Source organism: Lethenteron reissneri, chromosome 39 (genome assembly GCF_015708825.2).
Source record: "Lethenteron reissneri isolate LAM-NWPU_2019-01 chromosome 39, ASM1570882v1, whole genome shotgun sequence".
Lineage (NCBI taxonomy): Eukaryota > Metazoa > Chordata > Hyperoartia > Petromyzontiformes > Petromyzontidae > Lethenteron > Lethenteron reissneri.
In genome coordinates, this window is record NC_083817.1 from 4671168 (window position 1) to 4691380 (window position 20213).

Consider the following 20213-nt stretch of genomic DNA (forward strand, 5'->3'; position numbering starts at 1 on the left):
ACCCTCCCACTTCGCAATTCCAATTCCTCCTATTTTTAAATCAATATCCCACAATCCCCCACCCCCATCTCCCTCTTCTCAGTCTCGTGCACGCACTCACTCTCTCCACGTCTACCCATATCCCCTGCATCTCACTCCAAGTCCATCTCTCGCCCTCACTCTCCCTCTTCTCCACGTTTCACCAATCGACCCTGCATCTCACTCCAAGTCCATCTCTCATTCCCTCTCACCCCCTCCGAGCTGCTTGAGAGGACACGTGGAGGCCACTCACGCGGTCGATTTGTGGATTTTTTTTTTGGGGTCTGGACAGATCGAAGTGGAGAGAATTTCGCAACAGCGATGCCATCACACAGCTCACGAGCTTGTATCTCCGAGTACGGTAAAATATATAGCCCATGAGCCCAGAGAAGATGTCTTACTTGTCTGTACCACCCGAGGTTGCATAACGTTAGTGGTTCCCATTGATTTACGTGGCCAATTCCAGTGAATTATATAACCATTTGAAATGAGGTCAAATACTCCACCGGTATTAGCAGCGTCAAAACATTGGCACTACTATTGTTATTACCTTTGGTGGTACCAATTTCTGTTAAAGCCCATAGACTAATACAGTATAGTATACATAATTGTAATAAAATGTATGCGGTTGATGACGATGCACACGAAGATAGAGATCCCCCGTATAGCTTTAACAGACTCTTGGGGTAAGTGCTGTTAGCGAGTACCTATTAAGACCGGAAGGGCAGACGAGGGGGTGGGTGGCCACCACCGTGGCCGACCGCTTTTGTCACCCTAAGTGGCGATGTTTACACATCGCACCAGGTCCCCATTTGAGGCCGAGCCGACCCCAGGAGAGGCCCAGCACCGGTTTATACAATCATCGCTCGTATTGGCCGTGAGCGGGAATCGAACCGGGGTCCGCCGGCTTCGTAGCGCGGCGCGCTCACCGCTGCGCCACCGCTCCCCATGATGATGATGATGCTCAACTCAACACACGCGCGCGTCTCCTGCCCAAACCAGACATCCCCACCCCCCGTACCGTCACCCACGCCGCCGCTCCTGGCAGCCTCGAACCGGCGCGCCATCCAGTCCCCCCCCCGCCCCCCCCCCCGCGTCCCCCCCCCCCCCGCCCCCCCCCCCCGCGCCCCCCCGCCCCCCCCCCCGCGTCCCCCCCCCCCCCCCCCCGCGTCCCCCCCCCGCCCCCCCGCGCCCTGACACAATGCACCTGTCTGATGATTGGTTACCGCCTCCCACGCGGCATCGAGAAGGCTGATTAAAATTGGGATGGTGATCACGGTTCGTGGGCCAACATCAGTGACGATCATCGGAACCAGTCATGGGCCTCCCCCTACCTCGACTCAGCCTTAAATGAGTACCTGGTACGTTGGGTAAACATCGTCACTCGGGAGACAAAGGCGGCCGGGCGTGCTTGTTGGCCACCCAGCCCCTCGTGCGCCGTGCCGGCCTTCATCGGTGTCCTCGCGAACAGCACTTGCCCCAACAGTCTGTCGAAGGCTATACGGGGGGGGGATCTTTCTCTTTTGTGTGTCCCACTTGACCTACAGATGATTCAAACGCACCTCCGATGCGCACGATTGGCTACGTACAGTGGCCGAGAAGTTCAACGTGCAGGGCAAGTCACCACAGTGTGGGCCCCGTTGCTATTACATCTGACGCCGTGGCGTCGATGCGCGGGGCTCCCCCCCCCCCAAAGCGCGGGGCCCAGGGCTATCGCCCCGATTCGCCGTATCCTAGGAACGGCCTTTGCACACACACACACACACAGGAGGATCTATCGTAATTTCAATCAGGGTTGCTGTTCATCAATGATTACGCACGTGCATCGTGCGACGACTTGAGCGGTGTTGGCACGAACATTGGTAAACGTGAAAGCACGGAGCCGGGTGGGAGTCAGAGGAACGACACTTGGGGGGGGGGGGGGGAGGGGAATGTAACATGTTCATAATGAGACATCGGCACTTCCCAGTAAAGGGTCAAACAATTGATAATTATTGTGCCAATGACGATTCGTCGTGGCCGGAAATCGAATGCAAGTGGCTGTATGCGTGACACAACACGCGCACTGGTCATCATCATCAGCAGCAGTTGCAGCCAGAGGCAATCAACTGCTGGATGAAGCCCCCCACCTCCCCCCAATCGCCACTCATTACGTGTGTTTTCTAAATATTAAACTAATTATCTGGTGATCTTGCGTTGGCAAGTAGTGCACAAGCACATGGAATAAATACATTTCAAGACGTTTCGGGTAATAGTCCTTTATTTAAAAAAAAAAAAAGTGGCCCATTTTGCACCATTGCCAGAAAAGTCGCATATAATGTTTTTGTACTTTAAGGCCTTTGTGTGATTGACGAACGCGCCGATTTGTTTTTTTGTGTAAATGCCAGGCTCTGCGCTCGGTTGGCCACGTAGGGTGCTAAAGAAGTTCAAGGCACGCACAATGAACTGCAGCAAATGACGGGATCGATGCCCGTGCGTGTCTACAGATTTACGCCACTCTCACAAAGAATTGAACCACTCGCGAGCGATATTTTTCCGTCCTGAGTGTCCAAGCCACCTTTTATCGGTGACATTTCTCGCTGTGTTTTCTGACGTGTGATTTGTGTTGCGTGTGTGTGGAGAAACGTGAATGTTGCGTGAGTAGTCACACGCCCATGTCACCCATCCCCACTGCTAAAAAAATTAACCCGTAAAAACAAAGTTTTTCACTATAAATCCTTTATATGCGTGGCATCGGTTTTATTTTATTATCCATTTATGTTTTTCTTGAGTAAGAGATTCATTTTTATCACATTGGTATTTTAAATTAAATATGAAATTTTTTTTCCTAAAAAGTTTAACATTTTGGAAAAATAATTTCACGAAAATAAATTGTCACGCACAACGAGTCTATGTGCAAAATGTCAGCTCGATTGGATCACGGGAAGTGGGTTAAAAAACGACCGAAAGATTTGCACGGTCGTAAGCGCGCAAGCAAGCGCGCAAGCGAACTTAATATAAAGGATTTAAAAAAGAGGAGCGGGGGGGGACAGAGATGAACTACGCCGAGAAAATAAGTGAGGTCAATTTGCTTGGGGTAATGAACAAAGCACTGTTTTGTTAAACACGTAGGAGGCTTTCGCGCTCTTCCTCAACGGCCACCCACGGGAGGGGAGTTTCGTAACATCTGTGCGGTGATCTACCAACACTCGCTGATTCCACAGTGCCGGGCTACAGGCGAGCGTGATGTCATGGGTTCGCGCACTGGCCTTGAAATTCACGAGTTCACCGGCTGGTCGTATTTCTTCTACCCCCCCCGACAGCCACCCCCACCCAGCCTCGCCCCCACCGTGTGTTTGTCGAACCGGCAATATACATGGGTTTCATCCTGGTCATGTGTGATAGGGTAAAGTGTGGGTGCTTACACTTCTTCCTTGACGGCTGGAAGAGTAGGCCAAATACTCATCGAGAGGGGTTGAACTCCATACAATGGAGGCCCTTCTGCCATCATGGGGAGGATGGAGGCATTGCAGGCCTGAACCTTTTGCGTTCCATCACTTTTGAAGATTCATTGCAACGTTTTGAAGTCCCAATTGTAATCCATCCACTCGATAATCCATCCATGTATTAGCACACATTAATCGGATGACAACATTTTTATAAATTTAGAGGATTGCAGAGCGTAGGATCGGGTTTTTTTTCGGCACCTGACTGCCTTCCAGCGTCTGTGCTTTTTTCGGCGATTGTGAAATACAATTTACATGAAGGATTAAAACATTATTAAATATTTATATTTATAAATAATCATCCTGCTGGGCCATGCAACGTGAAGCAATGTTTTTGCACACAATTGATCCGCACCGCCACGTTACGTCCTCATGACAACCGCCACCTATATTTGGAATTTCAAATTAAATGTCAGGTGGCCCAGGGGTGAAACGCTGCGTGCATAGATGCGTGTGAGCGCGAGGACTTCTATTCAAATTGTAATGGCAATAACCTGCAAGCTATTGCTCGCCAGAGTTGCAACAACAACAAAAAATAGCCCATGCCCTCCCCGCACGTTCACCGCGTAAATTGATGGCATCGGTCGACCGCATGTTAACCGGAAACTGAAAATTGTCACCAGCAACAAACAACATGCGAAAGACGCGTGCGACTTGCGTAGGCGTCAGCGGTTGCGATGCGTTGCTCACCGCTGTATTTTCGTGTTGTCCTCGTTCCTTCGGCGGCGACGTCCGACGTTTCCGCTCCCTCCCCGCGCGAAACCGAATGCTCCAAACGTCTATGCTACCCGCCAACGTAAGCCCGCACTGACCAGCGTGGTGAAGTATGGTCGAAGAACCGAATTCGCTTCATCAATAATCTCCCAGCACGTGCACAAATACATCGGAGGGCAATGCACACGTACAGTCAACAACAATATTCATGAGAACTGGATGGTAGCCGTGTGGTCTCCAAAAAATGGCCACAGTGGAGTTCTTTCAAAATGGTGGTTTCCCGTAGACGGCGGAGACCGTTTTTGTTTTTCTTTCGTCCTGCGTTAATTTGTTCTCTTGGGATGGTATTTGTCGCGATTTACAGATTTGAAATTCACACACCTGTAACTTACCTTGCTTTAGAATGAATCTATAGCAACAAGTGCATCACCATTCCTCTGACCAATGCCCTACTGGACGAGGTTTGGGCCTCACCACACCGTGCGGGTCGAGGGGTCTCTTCATCAGCAGGGGGTTGAGTCGGACTCAGATGGGTGACCCCACCACCAGAGGCTTGCCAGGTGCCGTCGGTGTGCGGTTGAGAAGTGTGGCCAGCAGATGGCAGCATTGCGTGTCACCCCGGGTTCGGTTCTCTCAAATGTTACTCCCGATTCGGCCGAACATTCCAAATGATCGAGCACGAGCCTCCTGAAAGAGCGTTTTCGGGACTCGGTAAGACCTCCTCCCCCCCCTCTGGCTAAAATGAACACCGTTTCATAACACCGGACAAATGAAGTCGTCGCAAGGTTAATGTGTTTTTTTTTCTTTCGTTTTTATTTCATTTTTAAAACCAGAAACAAATAGTAAAACAAACAAACAAAAAATGCTCTTCTGTACAGCGTATACCGTTTGTATTAAAGCTACCGCGATAATTCAATAGAACTATAATTTGCACACACGCATATACTATATATAAATAACAGCGACCATCTCTACTGTATACAATAGATGTTGATCATAAAGGCCCCGTGAGACAGAAATAACATTATCTATTATAATTATTATTGCACGAGAGTCCGAGAGCTCATTCGATAGATACCTTTTGGCTCGAGACGTGAACGTGGAGCCACATGGAAGATGTCTGTGGTGATGCGGGCGGGGGAGGGGGGGGGGCAATATTGTGCAGGAGGGGAGAGGTTCAAGGGGGCCCCCCCAGTGACACGACAGAAAGCCCAGCTCATGGGCTCAAGCACCCCACTCCCTGTCAAACCAAAGCACTGCGCGCCCTGCACCCAGCACACTGCAATGATAAGTGACGACTCAAGCAAATTGACGACAACAGCAAGGCTTTGTGAGCATTCGGGCACCGTGTGTCAGAACCTATGTAAACGAACGCACTATCTACTTCCTATACCGTGTATCAAAAAGTAACAATTGTAATAATTTACAGCCCTCTATTAAAAAGCACTGCTGGATGAAGGCCTCTTTCTCCCCACCCTACCAACACCCCAAGTTGTGCGTGGCGCACGGCGAGTTAGTTTGGTTTGACCATACTTCACCACGCTGGTTTAAGGCAATGTGAATTTTAAAGTTGTACGTAAGTTTGTTTCAATTATTTGTGCTTGTACAACAATGAGCGTTTTTATTAGATTTTTTTAGAGATAGCAACCCCCCCCCCCTGTCCGCTTCCCCCCCAAAAAAAGGCACACGGTGCTCAACACAGTAGCGAATCGACTGGATATACATTCTCCATAGCTTACACCTCCTCCCTCCCCGAGAAGAATTTTTTTTTTTAAACACGCGAAGTCATACTCTTAGTTTTTTGGGTAAAGTCACGTAGGTAAAAAATGAAATTAAAATTTATAAAAAATAAAATAATAATAGTGATTTTTATTACTATTTTATTTTTATTAATTTTAATTTCATTTTTTACCTACGTGACTTTACCGAAAAAACTAAGAGTATGAATCCTTGCAGTCACGAAAGCTTCAAACGCGAAGTCATATTCCTCTCTGCGTAAAGATCGGCGAACTCAACGATGTAACGCGTAGCAACAGCAAAACATCTCCTGCGCGTTTCGCACGTTCAACGTCCGTCACGAAACGTTCACTCAACGTTAGACGCCAGAGCAACTCCTCTACCCGGTCACGCGCATTGCATTGCCACAACACAGAAATATACATTTGATCGACAGGAACTGGTAAAAAATAAAAAAAACGTATTATTACAAAACGTACCCAGTCTTTTTTTTGTTTTTACTTGACAAGAGAGACGTGAAACCACGTTAACAACAACGGCAGAAATACACCAACACGTTGTTCTTGAGCGGTGATGAATACGTGCCAAGAATCGTAGAGGAAAGGCCGACACCCAACGAAACCGGGCCTCGATAGACTGGCGAGTGTAGAAGACTGATGTACAGAATCCCGTTGTCTCCACCGATAAATCAAGATTAAAATCAAGATTAAATCTATATTGTTGTTATACGTGCGTTTTATTTAAAGCACCCCAACGTGGGCCGGCAACGTTGTGTTAAACGCAAGCAAACTCTGAACCGCGTTCGACCTTTGCGCGTCTCATCAGCAGAGTCAGGACTTGTTCAAACCAATGCTGCCGGTTTCCCAGATGTTATTGGTAAGAGCACTCCGTCTGAAACGACGGAGACGGGCGATCTGTTCGGCTGTTAAATGGAGACGGGATTCTTGTGTCAGCCGGAATCCAATTAAACCGGCCAGACCCAGTCGATCCTGGCACCATCACCTTTCAGCCTGCGGCTGTAATAAACCCGCCTCTCGCAACACAGGTGTGTGCGCGCGAGTTGTGAGCGCGCAGGTATCGGTTAAGGCGCAGTGACTGCAATTGCTCACTCACGCCACTGCTGGCGGATGGAGAGTTCCTCTCTAGACGGTATGTGGTCTACTCTTCCACGATCGTTGGAAAGGAGGTGGGAAGTAGCCACCATTGTACCTTGCGCAGGTTTAAAAAAAAAAGTTTGTAAATGATTAGCAGTGTGTCCGCTCCGCGTCGCGGGATGTTTATTGTGGGATGTTTATTTATATTTAATTTATTTTATTATTCCTTTTGTAAAAGAAAAAAAACAAAGGGGCGGTTGGTAAAAAAAAACCTCTACAGCGCACGCCGGCGCGAAGTCGCGTTCGCCCCTTCTGTAAGCGACGATTGTGTTTGTGCAACACAATTGTCCCGTCGTGTGTTGCTTGTGCGTGGCGATGGGAACACGCGTGGCAGCGGGCAGGACTCTGCAGAGCAGCAATGCCGCCGCTGCGTCTACGTAGATGCGCATTTGTTAGTATTGTTATAATCATCATTATCGTTGTTGGTATTATTATCGTTACCATCATTGAGGTTGTTAAAGGCCCCAAGGGGATGCAGTGTGGTATTTCAATTGATACCGAACGGCCTTTGATCGAGGGTTCAGGTGAACGAAATTAAAAGTAATGCAGCAATGGCCAGAAGGTAGTTATTGAGTGCGCAGGCGGTGTAACTGCGCTTATGGCCTCCCCGCGAGCCGGTAGGTAGCGAATTAATTGATACCATTGTCATGTTCGTAGGGTCCTCCAGTGACAGAGCCACGGTGCTTCACAAAAGACGGAGATTTAAATTCCGTAAGGCGCCGCGCACTCCCTGACCCCCACCCTCTGGGCAGGAGTGGGGGGAGGTGGGGAGGGGGTAATTCTTAGGAGGTGCAGCCACTTACTGGCACAAGGATCGAAAATGGATTTTTTTGGGGGACTAACCTTCCACGCTGGTCACGTCTTGGAAGAGGTGGGGGGTGGGGAGGATGCCCACATTTTACCCCACCCACTCACACGCGACCTACCGGTTGACCGATTGCAGAATTTTCTAACGGTGGGACATTACTTTGACAGTAAAAAGGGAAAAAATATATATATAAACGATTGTGTTTTTGTTATTGATTGTACAGTGTCGTCCGTTAACACCAGTGAACCCGTCTTGGTTACCGTTTTGGGCACTACATCTTTAAACAATATAGAAGACACGCGTTCATAAACCTTACCGCAGTGCTTCATTTCAGTTTTTTTTTAGGGGGGGGGGGGTGAATATGAATATTTCCCGGGGACTGAATCCCCCGGTGGGACAGTTCCGGCTGAAATGAAGCGCCCCCTTCGTTGCGAAAGCGGCGCGCAAAGTGGCAACAACATCAACACCTCTCCGTAGCCATACCCTGTGCACGCGACACTTCAAGTAATTGTCTTTCCAAATACTTTCTTTTTCTTTTCCAGTATCCCAGCGCCTTCATTATAAAATATATATATATAAATCACAGACACTCGTGAAAACAAAACGTACAATGATGCTGCATTAAAGCAGCATCATTGTACGTACTAAGAAGAAACCGAATAAGCTGCCTGTGCAACAGACCACGTGGTGTGCTGCGTACAAATGGAGCAGCGCTCCGCCTCGCTGGTGCTCTACATATATTTATACTCGCAGATTCCTCACTCCCCCCACCCCCACTCCACATTGCTATGGCTGTGAACCGCTGGGACACTATTGGAGAAGGCACGGTTTTTTATGTTAAGTCTCGTCTACAATTACTCAAAACACTGCTCGCTCGTACTGTGCCACACTGGGACACCGAGACAAACACACACACTCACACACGCGTACACACACGGGGGCATTCAAAAGGCGTATGAGATTTGTCATCGTTTTGTTTTAAAACACCGCAGAGACTCGTCAACTGTGATAAGAATTTGACCCGCTGCCTTCAGCGCCACACATACGTTCTCACTCGAGGTGTAACTTTCGATTCGCCGGCGATTCGATGAATCCTACGGATTCGGTTCAGCGGTTCGATATGCGTAACATCGATTAGATATTTTTGTTCTTGTTGTTTTTACATCGCGGTGAATTATAGCGGCCTCCAGCGGCTGCAGTGCTCGCGTGAATGGAACCCATCAGGATTAAAATGACATTTATATTCACACGTATCGCTGTGTGATATGGTGGAGTTAAAAATTATACGTTTGGCTGCTCGATACACAATTGCATCCCGAGTAACCGTCATGAGCCATATTCATACGTGGATTTGACGGCTCCCCGTGTGTATATATGTGTGTGCAAGTGCATCTAGCATGGCACAAGCATCACCACCACTTAGTGGTGAAAGGCGGTTGTTGTTGTTGTTGTTTGTGTATGTATGGAACTCTGCTGTGTTTGGATATGTACCCATGCGTGTGTCGTTCGGCGTCCTCTAAGAGAATTCACTTCTTGATGAAGCGAAACGTCGGACATCGTGCCCGAACAACACGCGGTGCACAACCCGGAGTCGCGCATCGGAGAGGTGACCACAGCACGGCCGTGAACACCCGACCGGTATGAATAATAAAGACGTTGCGTTGTGTCTCAATGGGTATTGCAGAAGCACCGGACACAAACATCAGACAAGCGAATCAGAACCCCCAAAGCGTGTTGTGAATTTAACCAATTCAACAAAAGAACCTCAACAGGGGATGGCAGAGTCGTCTTTTTCATATTTACAAGTTTTGTTTTTTTAAACATTATATACAAAAAACATTACGATAAGGCAATGGAGTCCTTACTGGAAGAGACTTCCCATCGAGATGCAAAAATCTCTTTTGCAATGCAGACATGTGTCAAAAAAAATTCTCTTACACTAAATTATTTATAATAGATATCGAATCTTACTGAGAACGTAAGTCTTAAGGCGTCTCACTGGTCCAGTGGTGACAACTTAAATCAGGCAGCGTCCATGGAAGACGGGATGGGGGAGGATATAGACGGGGATGGAGTAGGGGTGAGTTTAAAGGGCGGGCAGGCGTGGCGCGGGACCTTCATCCTCACGTGTGGCGCTTCATGTGAAGGGCCAGGTGGTCCGACCTAGAGAAGGCCCTCTCGCACAGGTGGCACTGGAAGGGCCTAAATCCCTGTGTGCTTGCGGAAGTGGCGGGTCAGTTCGTCGGAGCGCGCGAATTTCCAACCGCAGCCTTCCCACGTGCAGTGGTACGGCTTCTCGCCTGCAGAGACAGAGAGGAAAGGCGACAACAAAGGTTGTTAATGTTATTGTTATTATTATCATATCATACGCGTGTACAGACGCGGCCATCTGTTACACACAGCAACGGACGGATGTGCAAGTCGCCAAAAATCAACCGAGGGCAATTCCCGCGTCGATCGATTCACCGGCAGAAATTAAAATAAGTCGCCACGTGACTACTGCTACAGCAGCAGTCCACTGGCTCACCCACCAACCCACCCAATATACAGCCACCCACACAATCAACCACCCCCAACTAGCCTCGACTCGGATAAACGTTGCCGAGTAACTGCTCACCCCGCGCTCATCGGTGACAGCGTCTCGACTCGGCACCTCGCGACCCACCAACACCCACGGGTAGAGATTCGCGCCCTCTACCAACCATCGGGTGCGTGTAGCGTGTAGTGTGTGTGTGTGTCGTGGCTCGATTTGAACGTGAAGATTTAGAGAAAAAAATTTAAAGATAGGCAAATTGCGAAGAGGCGGAGAGTGATGGCTGGCAAGCAATGGGAGTTATAAAAGCCACTAGCGGCCGCTGAAAAGAAACAAACACAGTGTGGGTAAAGGGTAAAACAAAAGTAACCGAAACTGCACGATAACAAAATTTAGTACCAACTTTGATTAGAATTCTTGGGCCATTTCTCCGACGTGTTCCTGCAAACCTGGCGATAGACCGCTGCGGCGAGTGCTGTTGGTGAGCACATGTGAAGGCCGGTACGGCACATGTGAAGGTCGGCACGGCACATGTGAAGGCCGGCACGGCACGGCCTTCTCATGTGGGGGTCGGTGGCACAACGAGACGCATTTAAGGATATTCAGATATTCGTCATCGATGTGAGCTATGTGAGCAGCAATCGAACCCAGGTTGTCGGGTTCAAAGAGCAGCGGCACGAATCGCTACACTACCGCTCCACAAACACACACTTTTTTTTACCGTGCGACGGCAAAACTAAATACAGACACACATGCCGAACTTCCGATCTGGGCTAACACCCAACCAGATCTCAGTCGATGGACAAAGCAAAGACGACCTCCAAACTGAAGTGATGACACTTTAGTTTAGAGGGAATCCTGATTTTAGTACAACCAGCAGCGGCAGACGAGACACAGAATATATCCACTACAGACCTGGATGAAAACCCGAAGGAAAAGCCATAAGCTGTGCCCTCCAAATACAAAGACCCCCCTGATAGCCTTAACAGACTGTTGGGGCAAGTGCAGTTAACGAGCACTTATGAAGGCCGGAACGGCGCACGAGGCTGTGGGTGTCCAGCACCACGCCCGGCCACCTTTGTCTCCCTCGCGGCGATGTTTACGCATCGCACCAGGTACTCATTTGAGGCCGAGTCGACCTAGGGGAGGCCCCAGGACCGACTCAGATAATCGTCACTGCTGGTGGCCTTGAGCGGGAGTCGAACACGGTACGCCGGGTTTGTAGCGCCGTGAGCTAACCGCTGCACCACCGTTCTCACCTTAATCACTCCCACCCCCTCCGGCTTGTCTACATAACAACACCCCCCCTCCCCCCCCCCCATTACAATGTAAACTCGTCTCTACGCGCCTGCACACCACCTTGGTCCAGCAAAGTGCGTTTCCCGAAGCCACCTTGATTCCTAAAATGGCACACAGCCCGCGCGCACTCGTGTTCAGTACCAATCACGTACCGAGATATATGTATTAGAAACTTTAAAAAAACTAATTCTGCAATAACACTGTAGCCTTGTATGTATTATGTGTGTACTATGTTGAACTTATTTCGCACCGTACGTAGTCAACCGTGCTTGACATAGAAACATATCTATAGAGTCTTCTTGGTGCTTTCGGTAAAGTCACGTAGAAGGGAAATAATAAAATAATAAAAATAAAACAGAATAAAAACGTCGTGAGAATTTAATTTTATTGTGTTTTATTTTTATTATTTTATTATTTCCCTTCTACGTGACTTTACCGAAAGAACCAAGAAGATGAATCCCTGCAGTCACGAAAGCTTTAAATCGAAATATATCTATAGAGATTTTTATAAATGTAAATAGATGACGTGTCGGGCAAATTGCCCCTTTTTTCGTAGCACGTGAATATAAGTGTCCGTTCAAGGCCACGGTGTTATTGAGGAATGTGTGCAGCTGTTGTTCGTCAATCGCGCAACAAGTCCGACGCAGCAGCAGCAGCACCGCAGACCCATTGTGGTTGTCGTTTTGAACATAGCGCATCACGTGACCGTGAATTCGACGCGAGTCTCAGGAGGGAATGAATACCCGGCCAAGGCACGAGTTTGCGTCGAATGGATTATGCTAATTGTACCCAAGCGGCGAACGTAATCATTCGTACGTACCATTCGTAATTACCGTATAGCATCTATCATTAATAACAATTTGTATATACGATTCGTAATTTCTGCTGCTACTGTTGTTATTATTATAGCAAGTGACGGTACTGTCGGTAAGTGTAGCCTCGATGTAATTATTGAATACGTGCATCATAACAAACGAGGTATACCACAGCGTGCATATTACAGAGTGTTCTAAAAAATGGACCCGATTTGAAATCGCTTTGCTTTGAACATTGGGTCCATCAATTTAAAACACCCTGAATTACAGTCGTCAAATATTTTACGGAGCTTGTCTTCACTTGCAGAATAGTTTACGTTAAATTTGCCGTTACGCTTAATGTAGGAGCAGTGAAAATAAGACGGAAAATTTTTTTTTCGTTTTCCGATTTGTTTTGGGGGGTTTCTTCTCCCGGAATAAGTAGGCCTTGTAGTTTCGTTGCAGTTTAATAGTAGAATCGTATGGCAAGCGAATATCCCACGATACAACACAGACAACATATATATATACACCCGAACCATAAATCCTTCCCCGAGAGAAGAGCCAATTGTTGACAAATCGTTACTTTTAAAAAAGCATGTTTATAACAAAGTGACTAGTTAATGGAAAGTTACTTTATTCCTCTAAGGAAACGTAAATGCGTTTGCTTTTTATTAGCAACGCAGCGACGAACGAATATCATTTAAAACATAAATTAATTTTAAAGGGAAAAAACCCGTAAATAGATGTGTAACTTTCAAACAACTAAAAAAAAGAAATTATATTATTTTGAGGACGTTCGATTCCTGGGCGGAAGTTTTGATTATATTTATTCTTTGGTGATGCTGTTGCTTCTGTACTGGCAGTTGGCGTATATGCACGAGTAACAGTAACATAAAATAAATATCACACCCGTCAAGAACAACAACAGCACTGGGTGTGGCCTTCAAATGAAAACAATTATATATAATCGGTGAATTGACGGGCAATGTGCTTTATTCACAGCACATAAACGACCCTTCATGATGTGCTATGAACAATGGGGCCTTTCCCGAAACGTTACTTGCTACATATATGTTAAGACCACAGGTGGTTTTGACAAATGGTGTTGAATGGTTATTCGTGGTTTAATTAACACAAGTAGAATCCATTCCGGGTCTTCAAAATGCGAATTGAATATATTTTAGTTCTCCAGCCTTTTTCAGCTTTCGAGGCCTATACCACCCAGAAGCATGTTTTTTTTTTAATCAGGCAAACTCTGGACTGGTGTTGTGCATTGTGGTTCCCATTAGTTTGGCGCTTTTGAAAATAAATGCTACCGGATTTTCCAGACGTTATTGGTAATAACGTGGCATTATTTAGCCGCTAGATTACAAAACACGTTTTGAAAAGAGTCACTTAACAATAACGTCTGTACGAATGGATTGTTGTGCTTTGGCGGAAGGCCCTCTACGAATGCAATGCGGTTGTTATTGTGTCCCTGCCTTGGGAGTGTTTGACTAATTCCACCGAGCCTCACATTGGCGCAGAAGCACAAATTAATAAGCACACGCACGCACACAAACACACAAAGATCCCCGTATAGCCTTAAAAGACTCGAGGGGAAAGTGCTGTTAGCGAGCACCTATGAAGGCCGGAACGGTATACGAGGGGGTGAGTGGCCAGCACCACGCCCGAACGCCTTTGTCTCCCCAGTAGCGATGTTTACACACCGCACCAGGTACTCATTTGAGGCCGAGTCGACCTAGGGGAGGCCCAAGACCGGTTCAGATAATAATCACTGGTGCTGGCCGTGAGCGGGAATCGAACCCGGGTCGCCGGGTTCGTAGCGCAGCGCTGCGCTAACCACAATACTACCGCTCCCCACACACGCACACACAACTCGCTACTCTGGACGTAATGAATACCTCCGGGTTCGCGGCGCAGTGAGTACATCGCCACTGCACCGCGAACCCAGCTACGCGAGTTTGAACCCCGACCCAGGCTAACATCAATAACAAGCGGTAACGTAAACCGGTCGTGCGCGTTTCCCAGATTCACAAAACCGCACTGACCGGTGTGGTGAAGTATGGTCAAACACCACATATTTGGATTGCTACATCAATCGCACAATGGTCTGTGGCAACGGCTTGGAGGGGACAGATCGTGGATAACGATGATAAACATCGATAGAAACGAGTTTAATTCATAAGTCACTTAAATTCCTTGCCAATTCAAAGTCCCTAACAGCGCATTTGATTTGAACAATTACGAATGCACTGCTGCAGTCTAGCCAAGGGGGCCGTCCAGTGGCAGCCATCCCTGTGCGGCACCAAGGCGCATTCACGCAACATTCGAACAGAGACGGCCACTGCATCGCGCGCTCTCGGACGCGCTTCTGCGGCCGTCTGGAACGCCCTTCCTTCCGATATTCGGAAGCCACTGGGGGAGCTATTCACTTAAACATCTCCCAGACTGAAAATGTATTTTCTTTAGAAATGTTTTGTGTGCGCGTTTAGTTTGTTGCCATTCGCCCGCACGCACCTCCGATTAATTATCACTGTTGGTTACGTCCGGTGCAAACATTACGTCTGCCGGTAGTGGGCGGATGGGAGGGCGGGAGGTGGAAAGAGGTGCCGATGTTGCGATGCGATTTTTTTTTCTCAACCCCCCCCCCCCCCAATTATTCAATCATCACGATCATCATCATCATCGTCGTCATCTCCACGCTCACCTGTGTGTGTCCTCAGGTGAGCTTTGAGGTGCGAGCTCTTGGTGTAAGTCTTGCCGCACCCCGGGAACTCGCACGTGTGGCACGCCAACCTCCTGCGACCACCTTGCGCCCTCCGCCCTCGGCGGGGCCTCGCTTCGGCCTCGCCGGTCCCCGCGGCGACCGCCGACGCCGCAGAGCCCGCGGGTCGAGCCCCCAGCGAGGGGGACGTGGGCGGCGTGCAGGGGTTCGCGGTGGACGCGGAGGACGTCACCTGCTGCAGGAGTCCGGCCACGCTTTGCATGTGCGTGTGGTAGGGCGGAGGGTAGCGCCCGCTGTAGCTGCAGCTCTGAAGCGTGTACTGCTGATACTGCTGCTGCTGTTGTTGATGATGATGCTGAAGGTGCAGCTGATGTTGCTGCTGCTGTTGACCTGCGACCAGGTATTGTGGTAGCGCACTGCGCTGATCGGGAAGGTGGGACGGCAGCGATTGTGTCGAAGCGAGGTGAAAGGAGGTTGACGATGAAGACGATGCACTCGGCTTCTGCTGGTAACATGCCGTCTCCCTGCGTTCCACTTTTACGCGAAAGGACGGCGCTTGCTGTTGCTGCTGCTGCTGCTGATGATGATGCTGCTGCTGGTGGTGATGGTGGTGGTGGACTTGCTGGTGCTGGGCGCTCGCTGTCGAGGTTGATTCCCAAGAGCTCACGTCGAGGGTTCCCGGCTCCATCTTGATGGCGAAATTGGCGTGGAAATCGGCGAAGCCTGGGAACTGAGACGAGCAGGGCAGGTCCGGCGTGAAGAGTTCAGCCACCAGACTCGAACCGCCGCCGCCGCCGCCGCACGCGGTGCCGGCGATGCCGCTCATGCCGTTCAGAGATGACTGATGCTGGGAGCTCGAGTATACGCCGCCGCCGCTACCACCGCCACCACCTCCTCCTCCTCCTCCACAGCTCTCAGGGGTATCGGGTAAGGGGTAGGATACCCCCGGCGCTGGGGGGAGCGGTGGGATGGGAGTGAGCGAGTTGGCGAGGATGAAGTCCACGATGTCGTCGTCCTCTTTGCGCTCGACCGGAGCTGGGCTGTCCACCTTCCAGCGCTGCGGAGGGGAGGGCGGAGCGCACACGGCACAACGCGGTCAGCCACGAGAGTCGACAATACTTGGTGTGTGTGTGTTTGTAGAACTTCTTTCGCGCTGTACGTAGCTAACCGTGTTAATCGGAGGTGATAAGGGCGGTGGTGGTGGTGTTGATGGTTGTGGTGGGGAGCGGTAGTGTAGTGGTTAGCGCGCTACGCTACGAACCCGGCGACCAGATTTTGAAACCTGGCTCACGACCGACACCCAGTGACGATTATCTGAACCGATCCTGGGCCTCTCCTAAGTTCACTCGGCCTCAAATGAGTACCTGGTGCGGTTCAGATAAAAAAATATAACTCGGGGAGACAAAGGCGGCCAAGCGTGGTGCTGGCCACCCACTCACTCCCTCGTGTGCCTTCATAGGTACTCACTAGCATCACTTGCCCCAACAGCCTATTGATGCTTTACGGGAAATCGGTGTCTTTGTGATGACGACGATTATGGCTGTAGCGACGTTAACGCCCCCGGTAGTTGTGGTGGTGGCGAATGTATTGGTGATCCTGGTAGTGATGGAGACGATGGTTGTGGTGGCGGTGGTGGTGGTAATAACGTACAATATAATAAGGGGGTTTATAATATGGACACTAATAGCCATTCATTTATCCGGTAAATTATCACCGAGTATCGCGGACTTAGGTTTCAGGAGGTCTACGCATTGCGAGGTTTGGCTCCCGGAGAAAATGCAGACCGCACATACGAGAGGAGAGACGCTCAAAGCTCCGCACAGTCTCGCTCAAGAATCGTGTTTCTTCTGTGTCGCAATCATCTGAACCAGCTCACGGCCACACCCCAACCAACCGCTGGCACGGGCCATCACCCAAAGCACAGCACGAACCAGGTTCAACACCCGCTTAGAGCATCCGAGATAGGGGGGGGGGGCATGGGGGTCGATTGGACTCTGGTTTTGTAGCTCGTCTCAAGCGAAGAGAAACTTCACAAGAGCGAGGCGACCCAGCGCTTGAATAATTCATCACGGGAGCAAGGTGGTCCCGACTGCGCAGTGGATATTTGAGACACGGCGACAGACAAGGCACTCCCCGCGTATAAACCATAAACTATTTATTTTATTTTACCAGGTAAGACCCCGCTGAGCTATATCGCTCATTATCAAAAGCGACCTCGATATCACAAAATAATAGCGCATCGAAGTGGGCTTATCGCGTGGAGATTCATAGCAGCCGCTAAACTCTTAACGAGTAAACGCGTGCATTCATTTCATGCATGCGCATTACACCCGCACGTATTCATAGCGGGCACAACCAACAACAATTTCAACAAGTTAGTCAATAAAACTGTGTGGCGGCCTTAAACGAAGACACGTATATAATGGGCGACGTTTCGGGCAATGCCCCTTTTCGTGTCCATCACTGGCCAACGCATCCATCACCGAAAACTTCGCTTCATAACGAACAGTTTCGTATGGTATCACGTAAAAAAATTACAAACACGTTGCACCAGTTAACGAATAGCCTACGCGCGTATTAACGTTGCAAATACGACGTTGAATTACAATTAGCACGGTATTGTTAGTCGCATTAGTTACAATCGACCTTTGTCTCCACGCGCAGCAATGTATGTACATATGCTCACGCTCCATTAGCATTACTGTGTACTCAGTTTTTCTCGCGTGTGCCCTACGTGTAGGTGTAAGTATGTACATATGAATGACCGTGTTACACGTGTGTGTTTGTGTATATATGTGCGTACCTATGCGTTCCGGCCACAAGACTATTAAACCATTTTTTTTTACGTTTTAAATTTTACCAAGTAAGGCCCATTGAGCTGAAGAACTCTCTTTTTCAAAAGCGACCTCGCCACAAATGTTAGCGCAACGAATTGGCCTATCATTACGTAAACGTGGATAGCAGCCAAATACTCTAAAAGCGTGTTTATTCTAAATGTGGAAGGAAAAACCGGAGGACCCGTAGAGAGAGAGCAGACACAAACTCCAAATATACAGCAGGCGTCAGGGTCGTGTTTTAAATGTTATATATATACACACACATACACAACAACACGTATTTACAAACACACCTACACCAGGATCTGCATTGCAAAATAAAATGTGCTAAATTTAAGTGCGTTAAAAAGTATACTTCCAACCAGAGAGCAGTTAATTTGATCTCCCATGGTACAATCCTCACGTAAATATATGCGTTCCTTTAAAATGCGTTTGCTATGAATTACGTGTATATATGCATAATGTTAAGTAAAGTTTGTGCGGTGCTTAACGCACGCTGCGCTATGAGTCCCGTTGCAGACCGATTCTGGACCCGTTCCTTCCCTACTCGGTCATCAGCCAGCAACGACCGGCGTGGTGAAGTATGACTAAACATCCCCCGATGACCCACACGGCCTGGGGGCGGGGGGAGGGGTGGACGTTCATGCACGAGGGGATTGGAGAACAAGAAGGATAAATTAAAAGCTGTAAAATGTTCAAGTATTACGTTCTATTTATAAGAGATTGTACATCTCAGTTCAAGGCTATTTCATCGTCCGTGTCGCCGCTAATCCTTACGCTATCCATGTAACCGCAAATATGCACACGCCAATTTACGATGAATTAATGCAATTAAACACACGTGTAATTTCGCAACGGCAATAACCACCACCAACAACAACAACAACAAACAACCCGGGACATTTACACCATCCCGGCATCGCAAGCGCACACCCAAGAAAACCACGCGACCTGTAGAGACGTAACGCAGCCGTGGGGCACTCACCGTGAGCATGTTGCTAAGGTATCGATCGCCGATATCCCGACTCGAGAAGTTGTTGAACGACGGCAGAGACGAGTCCGCGACTGCCATGAGTCCCAGTTTCTTCCTCGAGTTGCTGCAACACAGCAGTAGCAGGCTGCTGATGCTGCTGCTGCCGCTGCTGCTGCTGCTACAGAGCTGCGCTCGCAGCCGCTGCAGCAGGGTGCGTTCCGCAAGCAGCCGAACGTCCGTTCCGTCCCCGGCGATCCGAACGCAGCGTGGATTCGCCTGTAATCTCCTGCGCTTTGCTGCTGTTGCTGTTGTTTTTTGTTCCCGCCGTCGCCGTCGATTTTCCTTTTAATTTGAACGGCGACAACTCGGTGAATAATACATCTGTACGAAGGTGTTACGGGTTTTGCGCGCGACACGCTGATTGTGAATCGTAATAATGTTTTCTCTCTGCTGTGTTTCAGTTGCTTGGTGGTAGTGGTAGGTGTTACCTGCGGCTGTGAATGTGCGAATGCGCGTTGCTGGACCCTTTTATGAGTCCCCGTGTGATGCTCCAAATGCGCAAGCGCGACGCACGAGGGACAGACCCCTCCTCCTCCACGCCCCCCCTTCCCCCTCCTCCTCCACGTCCCCCCTTCCCCCTCCTCCTCCTACTCCAGCACGGTCATCATCCAATAACCCCCCCCCCCACCACCTCCAACTACGAAAACGACCCATTGGCTGCACCAGGCTTCCCCCATTATATTGTTCGCTCTTCATCACCATCATCTCCCTGGGTTACCGAAAACAAATAATGTCGCTTGCACTACCCTCCCCCTCCCACCAACCCACCCCGACCATCATCCATCACCCATCACTCCCTCCCTCCACCTTTCTCCAGCCCCACCCCCTCCTCCCCCCCCTCTACTCCTTTGACGTCACGGGATAGCGTCACAGCTGAGAAATAAAGAGGTGCGGCGCGCCACGTGACGTGAGGAATGCTACGGGGCAAGATTTAGGATGCGAAGTTTATTATGGCGATGGTGGTGGTGGTGATGATAGTAATGATGATTATGATGCTGGTGCTGATGCTGCTGATGGTGATGGTGCTGATGGTGATGATGGTGATGCTGCTGGAGATGATGATGACGCTG

General features: G+C 49.2%; 1 protein-coding gene across 1 annotated transcript; it reads right to left on the reverse strand.

Annotated features, from left to right (window-relative positions):
- Positions 1 to 5062: 5062 nt before the first annotated feature.
- LOC133351954 (Kruppel-like factor 2) lies at positions 5063 to 19600 on the reverse strand. Its single transcript, XM_061567577.1, has 3 exons — positions 19096 to 19600; positions 15256 to 16330; positions 5063 to 10216 (listed from the first exon to the last, which is right to left on the reverse strand). The coding sequence occupies exons 1-3, from the start codon at positions 19180 to 19182 to the stop codon at positions 10119 to 10121; spliced, it is 1260 nt and encodes a 419-aa protein (XP_061423561.1). The 5' UTR covers positions 19183 to 19600; the 3' UTR covers positions 5063 to 10118.
- Positions 19601 to 20213: the final 613 nt, after the last annotated feature.